At 48.4% G+C, this 22,583-nt stretch overlaps 1 protein-coding gene across 15 annotated transcripts in view; it reads left to right on the top strand.

Moving 5' to 3' along the window:
- The window catches only part of FGFR2 (fibroblast growth factor receptor 2), a 107,519-nt gene that overhangs the window by 15,257 nt on the left and 69,679 nt on the right, over positions 1-22,583 (top strand). For 9 of the 15 annotated variants that reach the window (XM_070780954.1, XM_070780947.1, XM_019953087.2 and 6 more), the window contains 2 exons: positions 12,975-13,241; positions 14,119-14,196. The exons of 3 other annotated variants lie outside the window; for them this stretch is intronic. In XM_070780954.1, the coding sequence (XP_070637055.1) occupies positions 12,975-13,241; positions 14,119-14,196 (345 nt within the window). The remainder of the gene's footprint in view (positions 1-12,974; positions 13,242-14,118; positions 14,197-22,583) is intronic. 3 more of the 15 variants (XM_070780955.1, XM_070780950.1, XM_070780949.1) reach the window with 1 other exon arrangement.

Raw genomic sequence — 22,583 nt, 5'->3', positions numbered from 1 at the left:
CCACTTAAGAAAGGACCTGGTATGCCCTTGTCCACATTTCGGGAAGCTAAGATACTGGGGAGCCTTGCACAGCCCTTTCCAGATCAGATGCTCTTGAGGGTTTTGAAAGGCGCTCTGTTGGGAGGTGGATTTCCCCAGTGGCTCAGCGGTCAAGAATCTGCCTGCAGTGTAGGGGATGCTGGAGACTCAGGTTCAATCCCTGGGTTGGGAAGATTCCCCTGGAGGAGGAAATGGTAACCCACTTACCATTCTTGCTGGAAAGTCCCATGGACAGAGGAGCCTTGTGGGCTACAGTCTGTGGGGTCCCAAAGAGTTGGACAGAACTGAGTGACTGAGCACTCGCTCGTGGTGGGGAGGTAGAGACTCTTCAAAGTTTGTTTGTTTTCTTGAAGCCTTCACCTCCATGCAAATAGGCGGCTCAGAGTTGGGGAGAAAGGTTAACCACGGTGGCGCCTATCTTAATTTGGAATTTCCTGAATGAATGTGGTTTCAGTCCTCCAGCCCAGGATCCCCCTAGAGAGACTTTTCTCCGCAAATCACCGGAGAAAAGTGATCCCTGTCCCTTGTCTGGCCTCCCTGGGTCCTGCGGGGGCCCAGCCAGCTGGGGATGGGCCCCGCCCACTGCAGAGGCTCCCCGCCCCCTCTGACTTTAGGGGTACCTCTCCCAGGGGTCCTTCTGATCCAGCTGCCCGTTGGAGACCCTGTGGGCTGTGAATCTGTGCTTTTGCCCAAACGCAGTTGCTTCTATGGCCGGGCCTGAACTTGCAGGGCCAGGGCTGCCAGATCAAACCCATGCAAATGAGGAAGCCCATCTGTTTCCTAGTATCCAGCTGCTGTCCCTTCATTTGCAAATGGCTGGGATGCTGTTGGGGGAGGGAACCCGTCTAGGGATACATCTGCAGGCTCCTAACCGGTGTTGAAACTGGGGTCCTGCTGAGAGAAGAAAGGACAAGCCCTTTAAGTAAACTTGCTGAACAATACCCCCAAAAGGTCCCCAGTTACAGATGCAGGAGGCAGTCTTGCCCTCTGGGAAGAACTCTTCACCTTCCCTTCCCTTCCCTCTTGCCTCCCCCGCCTCCGCCCCCATTTGTCACTGGGGTCACTTTCAAAGTATTCGTGTATTCAGAATGTACTCACTGAGGGAGGGGCTGGGGAAAATGTCACATTTGGACAGTGATCTGACCATTAAGGGACTTCCTGGTGGCTCAGATGTAAAGAATCTGCCTGCAATGCAGGAGACTGGAGTTCAATCCCTGGGTCAGGAAGATCCCCTGGAGAAGGGAATGGCAACCCATTCCAGTATTCTTGCCTGGGAAATTCCATGGACAGAAGAGCCTGGCAGGCTACAGTCCATTGGGTCACAAAGAGTCGGACGTGACTGAAGCGACTAACATTTACACTTTAAGGGACTTAGAGGGCAAATGTATCCACTTGAATTGGCACTGGTTATTCACTTTATGTTAGTAATGGGCCCTGTGAGCCACAGATAATGCTAAGGTGGTAAGCTGACCAACCGCCCCTGAAAACTTGTTTCTGGAATGCAGTCAGATTGCTGGCTTTGGAGCTTGCTCTCTGGAATGCTGGCCAATTACCCTACTCGCTGGAACCCAGGGCCTCAGGCATTCAGGATTTTTTTGTGGCCCGCCATGGGGTTGCCATTAGTCATCCATGGGTCGAGCTGGGATCCTCTTTCTTAGGGAGTTCTGTGGGGGTTACTGTGCCCCCCCCATTACAAGTAACTCAGATTTGTTGGATGAATGACTAGTAAATGGTATTTTCATAAGCCACAGGCCTCTTCCTTTACGAAAGGAATCAAACGGGTGTTGTACACGGCTGTTGATAACGGTGACTCTTACAAGATCCTTGAATGTTTAGGAACATTCCAGAAATCCCTGCTCCAGTAACTTATATACATATTATGTGGTAGATTTGTTCTTTTGAAAGAAAACTCTGTTTTAAAGTCGGACAAATGCAAATTGGGGTTCCCTCGTGATTTTTTCGTTGTTCAGTCACTCAGTTGTGTCCGACTCTTTGTGACCCCATGGACTGCAGCATGCCAGGCTTCCCTGTCCTTCACCATCTTCCAGAGCTTGCTCAAACTCATGTCCATTGAGTCAGTGATGCCATCCAACCGTCTCATCTTCTGTTGTCCCCTTCTCCTCCTGCCTTCAATCCCACATGATTGGAAAAATATTAAGAAAATCTGCTGATCAGTCATATCAAGCTATAGCCCACAAGAGGAAGCCTGTCCCATGCTTGAGCGTGGGCAGGGAACCTCTGCTGGGGTGGGGGACTTCTCTCAGAGGTACCCCCACTTGCCAAAGGCCTTCCCAGGCAGCCTCTGGTTTTGTCCCCATGGTGACCCTGACCCAGCCCAGAGGTAGCCAGTTCTACCAAGCAGGACTCTGAGGCTCGGAGCTGTGAAGGGGCTGCCCAAGTGGACTGGGTTCATCACTGCTACAGCAGGCCTCCAGCTTGTCCTGGGATCCTGGAGCTGGGCTTCTCATGAGATGGCCCTTGGACCAGGAACATCAGCATTACCTGGGAACTTGCAAGAAATCCAGAATCTCAGACCCTACCTCAGGTCTCCTGGCCTAGGAACTTTGGAAGTGGGGCCCTGGAAGCTATGTCTGGATGGTGTTTATGCAAAGTCTTTATGCAGCGTGCCCGCCCCAAACTCTCACTTGGAATGGGTGGTGGATGGAGACAGACTGTATTCTGTAGGAATATACTAGATGGAGAAACAAAGACCTGATGAATTGGAGATGGGAGCCATGCAGTCTGTCTTAATGGGAATCAGAAGAGTTTTCACAGATGAGATATTTGAGCTGGGCTTTGAAGGCTGAATAGGAGTTTGCCATGCAGGGTATTGGGACTGGGGTTGTAGGTAGAGGGAACAGTGCCCATATGAACAGACACGCCTAAGCTGTGAGTGGGCGGGGAGAGGCATCTAGGGCCAGGAGCAACCACGGCCTTAGCCTGGGTGATGTTCTTTGCGTTTTATCTTGTCAAAGTGTGGAGTGGTCTGTGCCCTCTGCCTTTTTTTTTTTAAATTAGAGGTAAGATTTGCTTTTCAAAAGATTACTCTAGTGGCTCATGATGAACATGGGGCCTACCACAGATGATGAGAACTGCAGAGATCTTTCAGAGAGATGGCAGAGGCACTACAGAGATCTTCCGGAGAGATGGCAGAGGTCTGCAGCAGTGGGCCCGTGGGAGTGACATCCGCCTTTGCTTTCTTTCCAGAGCTGTGAGTCGGGGCACAGCTCTGCAGAGGCAGAGTGAATAGGGGGCGGAGCTTTGGAGATGAGAGGTGAGAGGGAGCATAGGGGCTTTAGGGCAGACGTGGGGCTTGAGCTGATGTCACGTGGAGACTCTATTCAGCAAGAAGCCAGCGGAGGAGGACAAGGTGGAAGGTTACCTGCCTGTTTTGGAGAGGACCTCGGTTGGCATCCAGGTAATGTGTTCCCTCAGGCAGGTGGAAATAGGAGCCTGCAAGCAGGGACTTGAGGGGCACTGGCCTGTGGGGGTGGGAAGCGCTGCAGAGATGGAGATCAGAAAGTAGGCAGAAGGACCGGAGGAGCCGGGGATGGAGTTCAGGGCGCATCCACAGGTATGGGGGTAGAGAAGGGGCTTCCAGAAGGGCAGGAAGGCCTCAGTGCGTATTCCTGTTCTTGAGAACATGTGTGTGCACACAGACGCACATACAGGCCGATAGAAAATAGAATGCAGCTATAGATAAATGTGCACTAAATTGTGTGTTAGGGGCTCTCTTTCTATCATCCCCACCCTTCCAAGTTGGGACAATCTGGTTTAGGGGGTGTTTCCTCCTTTCAGGGTTAGCCAACTGCAGCCGAGGAATAAGGATTTCAACGGCAAGGTCTTCCCCACAGCTGGTACCTCTGAGTTCTCGCTAAGCGCTGGCCATTGTGTGCGGAACTTTCCACGCTCTGTCTCATGGTCGTTCCTGACCTGCAGGGGCAGAACGCTGAGTGATGAGGAACCCGAGGGCCCTGTCGCGGGTCCCACGCTTTCTAAGTGGCAGAGCTGAGATTCAGGCCTGTTCTAAGTCTGGTCTTTTTAACATCCCAGCCCATTCTCGCCTTTTCTGAAGAGTCACCAGAGAGGGGACAGGAGTGAGACCTAATGCTTGGGCTCAGGGAACAGCTCTGGGAGCTGGAGGAGCATCGGATGAGGAAGATGCCCCCCGCCAACTTTGTACAGGGAAGAGGGCTGCCTGGGGCCAAGGGCTGTCACCAGGATTCGGGGAGGAATGTGTTTTTTTGGGGGTGCAGAGGGTTCTGTTTTCAGGACTGGAGATGATGTGTGTTCATTTTACAGGTGAAGTGTCGGCAAGGCCACCCTTGACCTTAAAGAGGGGGCCGACAAGGCTCGGGCCAAGCCCCTTAGTTCCTTTATCCGTATACCTCCTCATCAGTTCCCCTCCCGCTCCCCTCGTCCCCCTTCCTGCTTGCGGTGACACAAGTACAAAACCTTCCACTGAGAAAACGAGGGAGATTTTCCAGTGGTCTCGGTCAGTAGGCAGGGCCAGCTTTTTGATGATGTGGTTTTCCCTGGAGCAGCGTGCCCGAGGAAGCCCAGGTTTTGAGAAGGGCCAGCCTCCTCTGCTGTGTCTGGCAGACGTGTCTCCAGAAGGCAGGAGGCTTGGGGCCTGGACGGCCAGGTGGCCGAGCACATAGGCTCCCCGTCCATCCAACCTGGGCCGGGGGAGCCCCTCCGACATGACATAGCGCCCGTTTCGGCTTCCTGGGCACTAGATCATCTAATGGCTTATCTCTCTGGGAAATGGTTTTTGAAGAGAGGGCTCAGGTTTGAAGTTCTTGCTCAACCACAGCTGCCAATATCTGGAGACCTTCTGCAGATGGTTCTGTTTTGATACTCACCTCTTGGTGGTCCAGTGGGGATCTCCGGAATGTTTTTTTGCTCTAATGTTTGATGCACATTTTGTGTCCAGAAGCAAAAATATCTTTTTGTGTTGTTCTTTCTCCCTATTGGAGAGCACTATAATGAATAGTGTAAAACACTGGATCAAGGGATGCTGACAAATTAGGGAGTGGATATTTCTACATTTTGGGTCCAAATATTAGGCGATAATGGTGACTCTTAAATGGTGCTTTTTTTAAGGCACTTGGACTATTTATGCATTTATTTTCTCGTAGGCAGCAACAAATATCCTTTCTTTTCAGACTCAGAGAGCTGTTTGCCCTGTTTCTCAAAGAGAGACCTAAATTATAGGAGGGGTGTGCCTAAATATATAATTTTTAATGGTTACCATATTGGAAGCATTAGCCATCATCCCGCCTGATCAGGGGGAATGCGAGCCAGGCTAGAGTTTCTGGAACAGTCAAGCTTCTGTGGCAGAGGCAGCTATTTATTAGTGGTCGTCCTGGCCCCCACGATACCCACAGGGAGAGTGTTAAGTCCTTACGTGAGTCTAGAAGACACCCCGACCATGGGCTGGAAAGAGGAGACTGCAGCCTGTTTACTTCTCCCGTGTTCCAGGGCTTTGCATTCCTTGAGGCCCCCATTTTTATGTTGGCAGTATTTCTTGAGGTAGAGAACTTTCATCTTTATATTGTGCAGAGTATTTGTGTCTCCCTTCCCACCCCGAAGGAACAAGTAGTACCCAGGCCTTATAAGGCCTCCGTTTGATGTCCGGATTTTGTCTTCTGCAAGCCCGTTCTTGTAAAGGCGAAGTTTCAAGGCTGTCTGAGCTGAAAACAGCCAGCTCTGCCGCTGCTCTCTGGCTGTCTGCAGGGCCCCCGTGCTGGGGAACACAAGGGTGGTCATTTCTGACTCCATGAGGGGGATCCCGGGACCTTTAGATCTTTGTGAAGCTAACTTTGGATGCCACCTAGATGGAAACCATGCTTTAGAAAATGGGGCTATGCTCTTCCAAAGTCCCTGTGTTCTAAGACACCACGGGTCACTGAAAAGTGATGCCAGGTGTCTGTCTGTCTGGACCCCATCCAGCTGGTGAAAAGCACTTTGGCAGTGCTGTGTATGTGAGGCGGTTCTGTATTCCGTTCCTATGGACAGAACGCAGGGTATTGGCCAGTTCAAACTTCTTGCCAGGACCGGGGTGTGGCCGCTGTGGGCCATAGTAAAGACCAGAGGGCGAGTCTGGAACAGACACTTGCCTGCTGTGTGCCTGTGGATTGCCACGTTCCGGGGGCACGTGCAGCTCATCCTGGGTATCTCTTCTGTCAAGACAGTGGCAGCCCCACCGCACGGATGTTTGTTCCTCTTGTGCAAGGTGGCAGAAGGGAACCAAGGCTGGGTTACTATTCTCGCCCCAAACGCGGGTGTTATAGTTCCCAAGGGAGCCCCCGCCGTCCACACCCCCTTGTAGGACATCCCGTCCTCTCTCTCCCTTCCCTCCTTGTCTCACAGAGGGATCTGTTTAGGCATTTCTTTCTGTTTCTTTCTCCCTTTCGTCCACTTTTTTGGAGGAATGTGTTAACGGTTTGGATGCCTCTGACTTTCTGAGATGGAGAGACCTCTTGGGGGACCCCTCCGCCCGCCCCACATCCTTGAAGCTGGAGTTTCCCTTCTTAGCTGTGATCATCCCGACCTTTGAAAAGACACCGGTCCCAAGGAAACCCCAGAAAAGGGTGCATTTGTGAAGTGACATGGTTTGTTGTCCCTGTGGCATACGCCGTTTCTTCCTTAACAGTTTAAACCTGTCATCCATTCCGCGCGAAGCGATTGGACAGGGCAAGACGCGGGGTTCCCATCTGTTCCCTGTTTGCATTTGGGCGCCATTTCAAAAACCACACGGGCAAAGTTTATAGGCAAACATTATAAAAAGTGACAGTCTGAAGTGCTGCTATGGCTGGTTTGGCAGCGTCAAGTGTTACCTGAAATAGCTCCCCGTTCCAAACGCACTCGCTGCTTCAATTGTCTCAAGACGGCCTCCTGATGACACCGGGGAAGAATTCAGCCGGGCGAAGAATTCAGCAGCGAAGTCCCAGAAACCACAGCCTGTTCTGCCTTTTGCAAGACTTCCCCGCCCCTCCCTGGACCCTGATCGCCTCCAGCAAGGACTCCTGTCCCCGTGTGGATTTCCTGAGAGGTAGAGCTGGTGACGTCAGCGTGACGTCAGACCTCTGCCCTGTTGACGTCACACCTCTTCCCTTTGCAGTCAGCCGCCCCTCAGTTCTAAATTCCAGTAGCTCTCGTAGATCAGGGCTCTGGAGTTTCTTAGGGGCGGGAAGGAGATGGAGCTCCAGCAGGAATCACACGTTGACCATAAGCTGAGGCAGCTGTTATTCACCCTGTTCATTTTTTGCCAAGCTGTACGGGTGCCCATCTCTCTCATTTTTTCATATCAGATTACTCCATTTATTGGAAAGCAGCTGCGTGGTAAGATGCCGCTGGCGCTTCTCAAGTGTTTGAAACTCATGGGGAGAAAGTTCAGATGATGCAACCTAAGACGCGCACAACTGAGCTGTCCCGGCTGGTTGTGCGCTCAGCAAGTAGGAACAAGTGCCTCTTCATCCTCCCAGAAGGTAAACTCGGCGCCTTGTTTGTCGGGCGCTTTTAGCTGCGGTGACGAAGACCGTCCAGCGCTGGTGCGAGGGTACCAGCCTTGTCGCTTCGTTGTGGATTGTCGTTTACATTATGAAAGGCGTGAAGAGACGTTTTCTGTCTATGGAAGCTTCTGGAAGAGCACTTGCTGTGTAGTAAAATGGCTTCTGGAACCTTCTCCCGTTGTGTTTTGGCGAGAACAGAGGAGGGACGTGTTGGACTACGTGCTCCCTGTGATTTCTCCCCTCCTCTGTGAAAAAGAGTAAAAAGTGTGCTCCATCACCAGAAAAAAAAAAAATGCAGGAACTGGTAATATTGCCATAAAAGATATCGTTTAAATCTTCCAGGGAATACTCTGCGCATGTCAACCGTCCTGTGTTATAGAGCAGGCGGTGCGGCTTGGTGATGTGACTTTGGAAGGTGGTCGCATCCAAAGGCAGAGGGGTTGGTAGGGCCCCGCAGGTGCAGCATTGGTGCTCTGGGGGATCTGGTCCATTGTCCCCTCTGAGCACGAGGAGGGCGCTCCCACTGTGGTGGTGTCCGCGGAGCATTGCGGAGCATCTGGTGGGTAGTCACCTGGAGATGGCAGCCCCAGAAGGGAAGCAAGCCCCTGGGGCCACGTGGGAGGGGCAGGGTGAGAACTGCCTCTACTGAGCCAGTCTGGGTCCCTGCTAATAAGTATAGGTGTTCTTGGCATCTTGGCCTGGGATGGCTTTGACGCAGGACCACGCAAACTGGGCCACAGGAGCTATTGGGTGGCCTGGGAAGGGCTGGGTGTGTCATTCCACCCCTTCCCACCATAGACCCCACTTGCCCGCCCTCCCTGACTCCTTAACCCCTTCTTCCCTCTTCTCCTTTCTAGTCATCCACCCATCCTCCCTAAAATGTGTCCTCCTACATTATGCGGGAGTATCACAAGATTCTGCTGGGGTTCCCCAAAGATGCCCCAGACCCTCAGATGAGCTTGTTGTGAAATAATCAGCTGGGGAAGGAGGAACACACACTTTCTGAATTCCCCATGGGAGTAGTTAATGGTCTCAGGTCTTGAAGGTGGATGGCCCTATTTTATAAATGAACATCTTCACCCTATTGATGTATATTGGGGAATTATTTTACTATCCTTGAAGCTGATCATCTCAATGGAAAGCTGGGTGATAGTTTTCACGGAAATTAAAATCACTCTTAATAGCTTGTCACCTTATCAGGCCTTTTGAGCTAGGAGCCCATCATTAGTAACATCATTTTACATCCATGGGATGTAGCTCAGTTGGTAAAGAATCCACCTGCAATGCAGGAGACCTGGTTCAATTCCTGGGTTGGGAAGATCTGCTGGAGAAGGGATAGGCTACCCACTCCACTATTCTGGCCTGGAGAATTCCATGGACTACAGGCCATGGGATCGCAAAGAGTTGGACACCACTGAGCGACTTTCACTTTCATAAATCCAGGTAGTCTCTTGATTATCCTCTGAAAAGAGTGGTACTTGTGATCTTGGTAGTGTCTTCAGCCTTGAAGAGTGATAGTGATGGAGACTGGCCCCATAAATTATAGTTGGAAGATCAGGTTCATATTGGATGGCTTGCTGGATTCTCAAAATAATATTGTGTTTGGGGGCATTCCTGAGCTTAAGCAGGAGCAGAGTGCACTTGGGACTCAGGGTGTCGTCTTTTCTCATACAGGTTGTTGTTGTTCAGGCTCGAAGTCATGTCCACTCTTTGCAACCCCATGGGCTGTAGCATATCAGACTCCTCTGTCCTCCACCAGCACCCCTTCCACTAGCATCTCCTGTGTGTCCGGCCTGAATAGGATGTGACCCTCCTCCTGCAGCAGTAGGTAGTGATGTCTTTTTGGTGATATTGGTCCAGCATCTTAGATACCTAGGTTTCAGCAAGATTTTGTGGTTTGCCTGTTTTAGGTGAAGGAGAGGATTCTTAGTGAAAATGCTTTTCTTTGAGAAATCATAATTCTCCCTTTTATCTGGGAGAGAGATTTTTCTGCATCATAACTGCAAGTGTCTTGCCTTTTTTTTTCTTCTTAAAAACAAAAAACTGTCTTAGAGTCTTCCTGTGCCTCCATGAAGTAGTCACATGGCTTTCCCTTTTCTGAGGGCCAGGGGGACAGAACAGAGCAGAATGGGCCACATGGGTCCCGGGCTCTCCGCTAAGGGAGGGAAGTGTTGCTGCTCTGTCCAGCTGTTTCCTTGCTGGGTCATCTCTTGATAACCAGTTCTGGCTCAGAGGAAAGCAAATTCCACAACATTCTTGGTGACATGCTGATCATGCAATGTTGGTCCTAATAAATAGCGATTATTTTATAACTCAGGCTGAGGCAGTGTCAATTCATTCTAACATTGTGGATGCTGTTTCTGTAATCAGTTGTGGGAGACACAGGACTCAGATGACATCTGATCCTGGCTTTGACCAGCTGTAAAAGGGGGTGGGCCACGTGGCTTTGAGAGGCTTGTCAATTGCAACATTGTGTGGCCCTGACTTTAGGATGCAGGTCTGAGATTTGGGGCCAAACTGACTTCTTTGTTCTCCTCCTCTTCCCCTCTACCCTGCATTTCTCTTCCCATACCTTTTCTGCTCAGGATCCAGAGTTCAGTACCTTTTTATTAGTCATTGAATTTAGCAGCATTATGACTTGAACAACCTCAGGAGGCCCCATTTGAGGACCTTCCAACTAAGTTCATTGCAGTATCTTTTAGGCATCATTTTGCCCTTCCCTTCTCTCTAAAGAAGCCTTCTCTGATGATCCTACACAACAGAAGCTGGCGAATTTTCTGTAATGGGCAAGACTTAATATTTTAGGCTCTGCAGGTCACCAGGTCTCTGTTTCAACCACAGGCCTGTTAACTGTCATATCACAGCAGCCCCGGACATTATGTAAGCGATGAGCATGGCTATGCACCTGTAAACTTTGTTTACAAAAACAGGCCATGGGCTGGGTTTGGCCCCAGGGGCTTGTGGTTTGCCAACTCCTGTTCTGGAGTCCAGAGCCTGCCTCTCTGGATGTGCCCCTAACATGCTATATTTCTTCCTCCTAACACTTGGGACCACTCCACAGACTTTATAGTTTTGTAGATTTTGTATTTGTTATCTGTCACCCCTCGGTAATTAATCACCCACAACTGCAGGGAGTATTTTTGTTTCTCTTTGTTTTATCTGTTTATTTTTGTATCTGTTCTGTTTATCCAGGATAAAAGCATGTGGCCCATAGTAGGTGTTCAGTAAAATAATTGTTGATTGCGAAAAAACAAGCATTCAAAATGTAACCTGCTTGTCAGTTGGGACTTTCTGCCCTTGTCTTGGGGTGTAAGTTTTTCCAAGTTAAATATGACTTCTATTTTCTTCCTTTTGCTGTGATTACCCCTTTATGTTCCCATCCTGTTCAGTGTCTGGGCCCTTGCTGGTGTGGTTGCCCTGGGGGGTGCCCCTCTGGGGAGCCCTGGCCCTCCACAGTGGGTGGTGGTCGGGGGTCGGGGGGGCATGGATTTCTAGAACCTGATGCGTGTGGCCCTCGCTTGTTCTTGGACCCTGGCACTGAAACATGAAGTAACTGTATTGGGGACCCTTGTCCAGACCACACTTAAGGACAAAACAATTGCCTTTTGATGCTGCCCAGATTCCTAGCCATCCCAGAGCTGGGAAGCTTTATGCTTTCTGGGCCTGGGCCTCCGGGTACCATTCATAGTGTTCTCTGTGAAGGCCAAAAGCCAGCTCGTGGACTCTCGTGGGTCCCAGCCGGCGGCTCTGGCTGTTCTCCTTAAAGACTCCTGGTTCCTTCTCACTCGGTTAGCAGAGGCTAGGTCCTCCCGGGCCTGTTTTGCCCTGCATGTTTGTGGACCGTGTGCATGCTCAGTCTTGTCTGACTCTTTGCGGCCCCATGGACTGTAGCCCAGCAGGCTCCTCTGTCCGTGGGATTCTCCAGGCAAGAATACTGGAGTGAGTTGCCATGCCCTCCTCCAGGGCATCTTCCCAACCCAGACACACGTCTCCTGTGTGTCTCCAGCACTGCAGGTGGATTCTTTACCTCTTGAGTCACTGGGACCGTTATCCGATTTGTAACAGTCGCCTTCCGTGTGCCTGCCTGGGGCAGGGGAGGAGCTCGCAAAGAACCAGAGACATCAGCCCTCCCTCTAGCATCTTGGGCATCTCCTCGGGGGACGGGACAAGTCCATCACGAATGTGGCCCATCCCCAGGAGCTGGTGAAGAGGAGAGACCCACTTCGCTCTGGGCTGGGGTGGCTGGTGGCAGGCTCTCATCCAGGAGAGCGTGCATGATCGGGGGGGCGTGAAGGATGGGGGGGTTCAGTGGGGAGGCGAGGGAGAAAGGAAAAGCTCTAAAGGAGACAAGGCAGAAGAAGGCTGAGGAGACTGGAAGCTGGGCTGTGTGGTGGGGGCTGGGGAGCAGGGAGTAGCCCAGCTCTCCAGGTGGAGTGCCAGGCCTGCAGGCCTCCGCACCTTCCTTTGGATCCATTTAAGTGCGATCTAAGATCCATTTAAGTGGGCTTCCCTGGTGGTTCAAACGGTAAAGAGTCTGCCCACAATGCGGGAGACCTGGGTTCGATTCCTGGGTTGGGAAGGTCCCCTGGAGAAGGAAATGGCACCCCACTCAAGTATTCTCACCTGGGAAATCCCATGGACAGAGGAGCCTGGCGGGCTACAGTCTAGGGGGTCGCAAAGAGTCGGACACGACTGAGAGCCTACCACACAAGTGTGATGGGGACCGCCTATCAGCTCCCTGGGGCGGCTTTTCTCTTTTGGGCTTTGACGTGAAGGCCTCCAGGCTTTTATCATTTTAAGGAAAACAGTGTGTCCGAGCTCGGCCAGCACAGACGTCAGTCTCCCAGACCAGCAGTTTTCTGATCTGAGCCTGAGAAACTGAGGCATTTCTTTTTAAGAAGCTCAGATTTGTGATAACAGGGGACGTCAGCACACACAAATAGGGAGAGGTATGTGTGTATGTGAGTGTGTGTACACAGCGCAGTCACGTGGAATGAAACCATTTGTGAAAACACACATTTTTACAAATTAAAAATGCCACAACGCTGGACTTCTTCGGGTGTTGGTGGTAAGCAGGCTTTGGATCAACAGTCGACTTTAAACTTGCACAGTGTCCTTGCCAGTCGGGTTTTGGGTTTGTGTTGGATGCTGTAAGGTTTGTTGGAGACTCAGTGGGGCAGCTTTCGCCGGGTGCTTCCTCTGGTTGGTTTCGGACACTCCTCTGCTCCTTGGTGAGGGCAGCTTCCTGGGGTACAAGGAGAGGCAGACAGACACCCCTGGGGCCATTTGCCAAAAGAGAGAAAAACCATGAACTGCCTCTCCCGGGAGTCAAGGGGCCTCCACTGACCTTTGTTGGACGTTCTCTCCTTTTCCTCTTTTCCCATCTGTCTCCGTCTTCTCTCTCCCGCCTTTCTGCAGAGCCACCAACCAAATACCAAATCTCCCAACCAGAAGTTTACGTGGCTGCACCCCGGGAGTCGCTAGAGTTGCGCTGCCTGTTGCGAGATGCCGCCATGATCAGTTGGACTAAGGATGGGGTACACTTGGGGCCCAACAATAGGACAGTGCTTATTGGGGAATATTTGCAGATAAAAGGTGCCACGCCTAGAGACTCCGGCCTCTATGCTTGTACTGCTGCTAGGAACGTAGACAGTGAGACTGTCTACTTCATGGTCAATGTCACAGGTGAGTCAGCCTGCCAGCCCTCTGCTTTCTCTTCCCCGTAGTCATTTTCCTGGGTAAAGTGTTATCAGACCAGTGAAGTCCACGGTGGGGTCTGCTAATTGGATGCTGGGCACAGAGCTTCACAGTTGGTGATTGATCTGTTTTTGAAGTTCTTCTACGGGACCTGGTATATGAGAGAGGCTGGTCATTAAAATTATGACAGGGTTCTCATGTGCAACATTACATTTTTAAGACCGCACACTTTCCTATAAGTAAAAAACACATCTTTTTTTTTTCTTTTTTAAACTCCTGTACCACTGGCATCCTTGGCATTTAGAACATAGGATTGAAATTTGGATGCCAAAGATTTCTGCTTCCTTTTGTTAAAATTTGAGTTTCTCTCCTTGACTTTTCTTCCACGGGGCAACCAGGTCCCCTTTTGTGGCTGTGTTTAAAATTATTTTTTCAGATTATTAGTAAACAGTCAGAAGACCACAGGGTTAAGTTTTTCTAGGGACTAATTCCTTTCTTGAAGGAGACCCTGAGTGCTGAAAGATTGCGTTGGAAAGAATCTTCAGATATTATACAATCAGTAAATTTGTTGGGGACTTGAATACCATTTGAAGCTTAAAATCCCTTTTCAGTATATCCCATTTTATAGCATGTTTAAATAATGTGAAAGCAGAACACATGAAGAATCATAATATAGACCAACTGTCATCACGGAGAGAAAATTTAAGCCATTAAAACCATCTTAACTAAACACGATCTCAGACTTTTTTTTTTTTGCCTGGGTTCCTGGGTTGTTGAATTCCCTTTCCAGGAGGACTGAGTTGTAGATGATTTCAACCTTTTGCTTTGCAAAAACACAACCATGGCTGTGTTCTTTTGAATACAGATGCCATCTCATCCGGAGATGATGAGGACGACGCAGATGGCTCGGAGGATTTTGTCAGTGAGAACAGTAACAGCAAGAGTAAGTAATTGCCGTCTCCGAACGTCCCCGAGAGAGGAGAGCTCGGTGGGAAGTCCTGACTCGTAGCTGTCTCCCTGGCGACTCCTTGGGATGCTGTTGACTGCAGTCCCCACTTCTCCACTGTGTCTTCTCTTCCTGACTTTCAAATCTGAGAATAAAGCAGTGTTACTGTACACCCTTCTGTACTGCTTGTCCTTTCTTATTGTGTCAGTAGCCACTTTCTTTTGAAAGCACTCACGACTTTTCTTTCCTTGGTTTGCTTTTCCCCTCTGGTTCCTCGCTATCTGGAGATGTAAAGCCAGCTGAATCATACGACATCCTGTCTTCTTCCTGTCGATGTTGCTTGGCCTGACCCAGTGGCTCTCCGCCTGGGGGGACTCTCCTCCTTCCCCCTCCCCTGGGGGACACGGGGCAATGCTTGGTTGTTTCACCGAAGGAGTGGGGCGATGCTAGTGGCATCAGAGAGCCCAGGGATGCTGCTCATAAACATCTTTTCAATACACAGGACAGCCCCGTAACAAAGAATTTCTTCTCCAGAAGGTCGATAGTGCAGAGGTTGCGAAATCTTGGCCTGCTAAGATAGTATTGCTTGCTGAGCAGAAATAAGGGAAGTGTGCCTTATATTGCCAATAGAAAAGGGGGACACCAAATGCTGTTTGCATGTTTAGGGACAGTCAGCACTGCTTTAACTGACCCTAGGACGCCTTTACTTGGTGAGTGAGAATATGGGCCTCTCAGAGCTGGGCAGCCTTGGTTCAAATCTTGCTCCAACACTGCTGAATTGGGCAAGTAATTTAACTTCTGTGCCTCAGTTTCTTCATCTGTAAAATGGAAATAATAACAATATCTTTGGGGGCTGTTATGAAGGTTAGTGAGTGCATATTTGCACACTGCTCAGAAAAACATTTCTGAGTGCTTATTCAATAAAAGATTAAATACAGCAAGTTGTATTTTCCAGTACCATGGCTGGAATATTTCCAAAGTGACCTTACGTCGGTCATTGGCATTCTTGGATGTTATAGTCTTAGATATTATAGTCTTCATTTTCTCAAAAGGATATTAGTCAGTTTAGTAAATTTAAACAAGACCTAAATAATGGGACAATTAGTTATTAAAATAGATCCAAGGCTTTTTCAAGGAAGAAGAGACAATCAATGTGGTTCAGCACCTGGGATAATGTTTTGCTTCAGTGGGGAACTGGATTTGTCTCTGAGTCTCCTAGCAGCATAGGCAAAAAAGGGAAATATTTTGGCTTATATTAGTTTTCACTGTCTGACAAGAGAAAGCTTGCAGTCTGGACCACTAGCATCATCATTACTTAAGACCTTACTAAAAATGAAGATTCTCAGGGCCCACCCGGGACCTCCTGCTGAATTAGAAACTTTGGAAGTCACTCTGATGCACAGTAAGTGTGAGAACCACTGGCTTAGGGATTCACACACACAGGTCTGCCTCCAATAGGAGTTTACTGTTAGAAGGCTTGTTGGTAAAACAGAGGGTGGAAGAGGAGGGAAAGTGTCTTCAACTGTCATTTGTACCAGCCTTTTAACGAGGTTGTTCTTGTTATTGTGACTTTGTAATAACACTGGTAGATTAGAACATGTCACTCACTTCTTACTGTTGGCTCTGGCACGAGAGGCTGTGAGCCTGATGGTGATGAAAAGGGGCTGCTCGGGGCAGGCTCTGCTCTGACTGCTGGTTCAATCCGTGCCCCCAGCAACCTCTTAAGGTGGAGAGAGGAGTTGTTTTTGTGTTTTATTGATTGAGAATCTGTGACTCAATGAACACAAAGCAGAGCTGCAATTTCAGTTGTAGGCTTGTTGCCTGTCTAATCGCCGTGCCCCTCTGCCAGTTCCCAGGGTGATGATGCAGGTGGGGGGAGGATGTTCGCATAGCTGTGGGCAGCTCTAATGTGGTACCCACGTGTGGTAGCCATTGCTATTGACTGGGACATCAGACTCAGCGAGGTTCTGTCGGCGTGCCGGAGAACTTGTCCTGGTGATCAGCCCCCTGCCTGACAGCATGTTACCCAGAATATGCAGGAAGTAATAAAATGTAACTGAAGGTATAGGTGATGTAACAAGTAGGCTGAATGAACTACTTCTCTGTCTGATCTCCCTCTCTGATGACTCTCTTTGCATCCCGAACACTAGTGCTGACTGCCCAGTGCCCAGGTAGTGGGTTGTTCCATTTAATGAATGCCAGCCCACGTTGAATGAATCGCCGTGCCCTCACCTTGCAACCCGGGTTCTTCGTAATTAGCTCTCGAATGACACCAGCTTCGCCCTGAAGTGGGTACTCTGGGGTGATTAAGGACTGGTGTTAGCTGTACCAGGGAGATACTGCTGTCGGGAACTGCCTCTGTTTGGGGCCCGTGAAACATTAGACGCGATTTAAAGTGATAGCAGTTCTTAGCTGGCTGCGTGGCCTCTGCCATCTGTTACTGTGATTAGGCTGGTGTGATTCACAGGTGCGGCCTGGGGCGGCTGAGATTAAGCAGCTGTGGCCGGCGTGGACAGAGGAATGCCATGGCCAGGGTAATTGGCAAAGCGGGGAAGGGGATGTTGCCATTAAAACAATTTTTTGCCACCTCAAGTGTCAAATGCTTGACCTGATTAATAGGGAATACTGTAGAAGCACCAAATTCTTTGCATTTTCAGCCACCTGGAAACCACTCATGCATCCAAATGGATTCCTTCGGTGTCTTCTGATTGTCTGGAAATGCCCCTGGGGTGTGTTTGAAAGTTCCCCTTTAGTGAAGTTAACAAACGATGCTTCAGTGACCCTGTGCTGACAGTGATATTTCTGAGCTTCTCCAAGAAGAGTTTTTTGGGGCTTGGTCCACATTAGTTGTCCATCATCTGACTTGAACAATAGATGGCAGGTTACTCCGGTTGCTGATATTCTCGTTTATCTAATTCTGGCAGTGCACTCTAAGAAGGCAAGCTTATCTGCCTGGTAGAGTTCTTTTTTGGAGAAGGCAATGGCACCCCACTCCAGTACTCTTGCCTGGAAAATCCCATGGACAGAGGAGCCTGGTGGGCTGCAGTCCATGGGGTTGCTAAGAGTTGGACACATCTGAGTGACTTCACTTTTCACTTTCATGCATTGGAGAAGGAAATGGCAACCCACTCCAGTGTTCTTGCCTGGAGAATCCCAGGGACGGGGGAGCCTCGTGGGCTGCCGTCTATGGGGTTGCACAGAGTTGGACACAACTGAAGCGACTTAGCAGCAGTAGCTGAGTTCTTTTTAGACTCTGTACAGAGTACAGAAAACATTGTAGCCAAATATAATGGTAAAAATAACAGTCAAAAATTAAGGCAGATTTGTTGCATTTTGGCCATGAAACTGCTATCCATTAACCTCCAGGTCTAGTTTGATTTTTATGGTAATGTTCTGCAGTGTTCAGGTATATCTGAACTTCTACTTAATCCTAGGAGACCTAACTCAAAAGTGGGCTCCTCTGTAGATTTCCTTGTTTATACTGGCCGATTGAGTGGCTTTGAGTGTTTGCATGTTCCATCGTACAACGTATGGTATCATGTTCAGTATCAGGTAGCCTCTCGGACCTGCCTTTCCCCTTAGATTACTTCTGAAGGGCAATGACTAGCCCAGATGTTGAATGAATATTTTGTGGTATCACCGTCCTCCCAGAATCTCTTTTACAGATCCCATTAAAAACAGAGCAGTGTTCAGGTTTGGTCTGTACATGAAGAGAATAAGTCGGTCTTTCTCAAAGAATATCCTTGGGAACCCTGGTTCCAAATAATCCTCTGCCAAAAATCAGTTGTATTTTAAAATGAATTTGGAGAATATCTCATACCATAACCCTTTCTCAAAGACTTATGGTGTCTATCAGCCTAATACAAGCTCTGAGAAGTTCTGTAGTAAAACATCTGTTTCTTTTTGTCCATTCCCAGGGTTTTCCAAACTGATTGACCATAAGACCCTTTTTTAAAATATAGCATCTATTAACATCCTGCTGCACGTGCTTTGAAAATCCCTCCAGTGAGCTGATTTGATTGATCTAACCCCCACTCCGCCCCCCGCTTTTAAGTCAGGTCCTTCCATCACAGATGTGAAGGGCATTCTCCGGTCATATTTTAGCAGCTGACTTGCTGATGACATCACACTTTACCAGTGCTAGACGGTTCCCTGAGCAGAACAATCTTGTGATGTCATTACAAGCCTGGCTGCCAGGAAATAATGCTGTTACATATGCCCTTTGGTGAAAGAGACTTTCTCTGGACAGAAAGTTGCGATTTCAAATGCTAATTTTTGAAGTGCATCCAGGTTGAGGATTTTGAAAGGTTCAAGCTTTATCTTTTAGCTTAGAAAAGCATAACTTAACTAGTCCTTGCCTTCCCTAGGTACTCGATATCTTAATGGATTATCTGGCAGCAAATAAGTTTACACATCTGTCCGGTTTTTCAAGGTACTTTTATTACTGTCAGCTTGTGTTTAAGTGATGATTGTCTCCGAAGAGCTTGAGACTGACTTCTTGGGAAGAACATGATTGACAGAAGGTTCAGGTTGACTGCTTAACTAGAGGGAGTTGATAGTAAGACGGGTGTATCAAGTGGAGTGTGGTTCTTACTACTGAGTGAAGAGAGAGAAGATAATTTTCTATTTTGGTTTTATTCTCCTTGAGACCTGCAGCTGCCCATCTTCCATACTAGGGAGCAAGGGGATTTTTTTTTTTTTTTGGAAGTAACGGGAAAATGAAGGTTCTTGGCCTGAGATTCTGAGCTTGCATTGACAGACTACTGATGGTAGCAGATCACAGTCACATTTGCTCTAATTGCGATTGTTCCTTGGTAGAGATGGTCTCTAAGATGGTTTCTTAGTTGTGTTGAAGTTTCCAGGAGTTGAAGAAAATGCATTTTTGAAAAAAACACATAAGCTGCCTAAAGTTTTTGAAATGCCTTTTCAGTGAAACCTCATCACATGGTTTGGGTGTTTCATCACAGAAGCCAGTGATGATGTTCCATCTACTCAGCCAGGCTGAATATCTTTTCTTTCTCAGCCTTCCTCTGGTCCAGCGGCGGTCCCCTTTTAAGGCAGAGCCTGGGGACCTCCGTGGGCAACTGGCCTCCCAGTACGGCTCACTCTGCCTGGTTTGTTTTACAGTGTATCTTACTGAATGCCTTGCTGATCAGCAAGTTGCCGTTTTTAATGAAACTTCTCAAATAAAGCCCTCCTGCCCCCTGCAGTCACACCTTCACTGACATCTTCATATTTTGTTGTTTGTTTTCTCTTTCTCTATGCAAAACTGAAGTCAGAGGAAGTGCAGTCTGTGGCGAGGATAGGGGAGAGCTCTCAGACACATACCCCTTCCCTCATCAAGGGTCAAAGCATTGAAATGTCCTGATTAGTGATATTTTTAAAGGCCCTAATTATAGACTTAAGACAGAGGCCTTAGTGGGGCTTTAGAGAGTTTGTGAGGCTTAATCTAGGAGCTGAAACAGGCTGTGTTTTTTTTTTATTATTTTTACATCAATAAAAATACAGTTGGCAGTCATCAGCGGCCACAGCTCACATAAATCTTGAACTTTTGACTTAATTACCATGGGAGAGTTCAAAGGGCAGCATGGAGTGGTTGAAAGAGCACTGCTCAGGGAGTTGGAGACTTGGATCTAGCCTCGGCCCAGCCTCTGGCCGTGTGACCTTGATCAAATCACTTAACCTTTCGGAATGACATTGATCAGACCAGCCGTTGGGCCAGATGGTCAGTGAGGTCTCTTTTGGTACGGTGGTAATATGAGTTCATGTTTTTCCTTTAAACCCCCAGGCTGTATTCTCTCTATTTGGTTTGAGAAAGAGAGAGAACACCATAAACCTTAGATGTTAGAGTGGAGATACATGAGTTTTTGTGGGAGCAGGCTCAGCAGTCCATGTTTTCTCCTTAGGTTTAAGTCACAGGGTCAAAACAAAGCCTCTGATCCCACCATTTGCTGACAGATTCAGTATCTGTGTAGGATATAGACGGATACCTGAAAAGAATGTTAGAACCGGGAAGGGCCTTATCAGAACTTTCAGTTCAACACCCTCATTTTATAGCTCAAGCTTTGAACAGTTGTCCATCTGGTGTCCATCCATCCATTTATCCATCCATCCATTCAGTAAACACTGGAGTGTCTGCTCCATCGTCTGAAGATGACTTAAGCTGTAACCTCCAGGTGATCCACTCTTGCTGGTCAGCAGACATTGAAAGGGATATATTTCAGTATAGAAATGCCCTGGGCATGGAAACATGCACATAACTGAGACAATGGGGGCCCAGAGCAGGAGGAGGGCATCTTTACTGGTGGGATGAAGGGGGTTAAGAAAGGCTGTGTGGAGGGAACTTTGAGGGACATTTCTGTGGGGTTATGAGTCTGCTTCACCAGACACACGTGAAGAGGCTTCTCTGTGTTAAAGTTGTACTTCCTTGGCATCGTTACTAACATACAATATCTGTTTCAGTGTAGAAGATGATAATGAGTAGTATGCCTTGAGGATGAGATTGTACTTATTTATTTTGGCTGGGTCTGACTGTCCCTTTAAGTTGATCATCATTAGTTTTTAATGACTAAAAGAATGTCATACTTTTGCTACGTACTACATCAGAAGATTTGAGCGTGTCAGAGCAGAAAGGGCCATACCTATGTCTAGGTCAACTTCTTTACTTCTGATTTAGGTATGATCCATGTTTATGTCATCAGGGGTTTGTACCACAATTCCTTCTCCACTAAATAGATCGCTAAGATTATTCCAGGGAAGGTTTACAAAGTGGAGACCATACACTTCTTTCAGGCAACATGTTGTGGCCTTGGCCATCGATATTGAGTGCCCACCGAGTGCTAGAGCTGTCTCTGCCTTTGTAGATCATTAATTCGTTAATGAATTCCTCCCGCGAATGGAAGTTGTTCATGCTGTTCACCGCCTTGGATGGAAGAAGGCCTCCTTAGGGAGAGGAGGTTTTTCATGGGCCGGTCCCTGTTTCTCTCCAGCTGCGTTGTAGTTTATGGAGTGGGGGCCCTGGCATGTCCACGTGTCCGACACTGCACACACAGTGGGAAACACTGAAGACAGGAAGAGTTTGCAGAGGACACTGATGCTGGAAGCACAGCAGAGCTATTCCTGTAATTATTTTTCTAGACCTTCCAGATTCTTCAAGTTTTGCAAAGCTAGTTTGTTTCAGAAAGAGCCGTTGTAAAACACTAAAATAGCCCCTCCCCTCCAGCATCACACCCTTAATAAAATCTGTGAGCTGGACACCTTGAAGGAAGGCCTCTTCACAAAAGCACATCATGCCTGTGTGATGTTATCACCCAGAGTGGGGTTGGATGGGGGTTGGTGGTGACCCATTGCTGCTACTCAGGGAACCTCGAAACCTTGGCTGTTTCTGTTGAGTCGAGTTTTACAGTTCCTCAGGGAGAGCAGATGTCGTGAATTCAGGTTTCCAGTGGTGGTCATGTAGGCGGTTGGCTTCTACTTTGTTGATTAGATTTCATGGTGCCCCACTCACCTGTGATCTCTGAGCCTTTAGAAGAGAAACACGGCCATGTCTGTTTTGCACGAGCAGGTTTTATAGGTGCAGTTTTGATGATTGAAATTTCACCCCAGGAAAGTGGCTACCTGCCAGAAGTTCCAGCAAAATTCTTTCACTCTTGTCCTTAAATCATTACTCCGGCGCCAAGTGGAAGGTGCTCACTGCCAATGTACTGTTGCCACAGGCTACAACCATAGGTGCCCATGTGGTGTGGGTGATCCCCGCCCCGGGCAGGTTGCAGACTCACCCACAGCTTAGCCCTGTGAGAGAGGAACAGAGCAATTTTCCTAGTGCCTAAAGCTCAGTCTGCTTTTTAACCCAGGGAACAGGGAAACCGTGCCTAATGGTACACAGCACGTATCTGTTGATTTCTTTTATATAAAAAAAAGAAAAGACATTCCATAGGATCAGGGCAGCTGTAATTGATGGTATCTGAAAGAGTGACTCCATTAATATTTAGCTAATTCATATGAATAGGCTATTGTGTTTACTTAAACAGATGACACGAATGCAGACACCTGACAGCAGGAGGTATGCCTTTCATTTAGGTCAGCTTTGTAAAAGTCTTTGTGTGGCGACAAAGCTCATTATTTATTTTGTGCTCTTAACGCTTTCTTTTTCAGTGGCTGTGGATGGACTTTGCCAAGTAGAAGCTTTTCCAATGAAAGATGATTGAAATTGTTTCGGGATATGCCAGGCCCTGGGAGACCTGTGATAAATAGAAATTGAGTACTCCCTGGGGACCCCCTAAAAAGACTCGGTGTGTGTATGGGCGTTTGACATCCCAGGTCAAGTGGCTACCAAGTTGCCTGCTCATTACAGACACAACTGGATGCAGAGGCGAGAACGCGGC

The sequence above is a fragment of the Bos indicus genome, chromosome 26 (genome assembly GCF_029378745.1).
Source record: "Bos indicus isolate NIAB-ARS_2022 breed Sahiwal x Tharparkar chromosome 26, NIAB-ARS_B.indTharparkar_mat_pri_1.0, whole genome shotgun sequence".
Classification (NCBI taxonomy): Eukaryota; Metazoa; Chordata; class Mammalia; order Artiodactyla; family Bovidae; genus Bos; species Bos indicus.
Note: the sequence above shows the minus strand (reverse complement) of the source record. Positions and strands in the feature narration are given on the sequence as shown.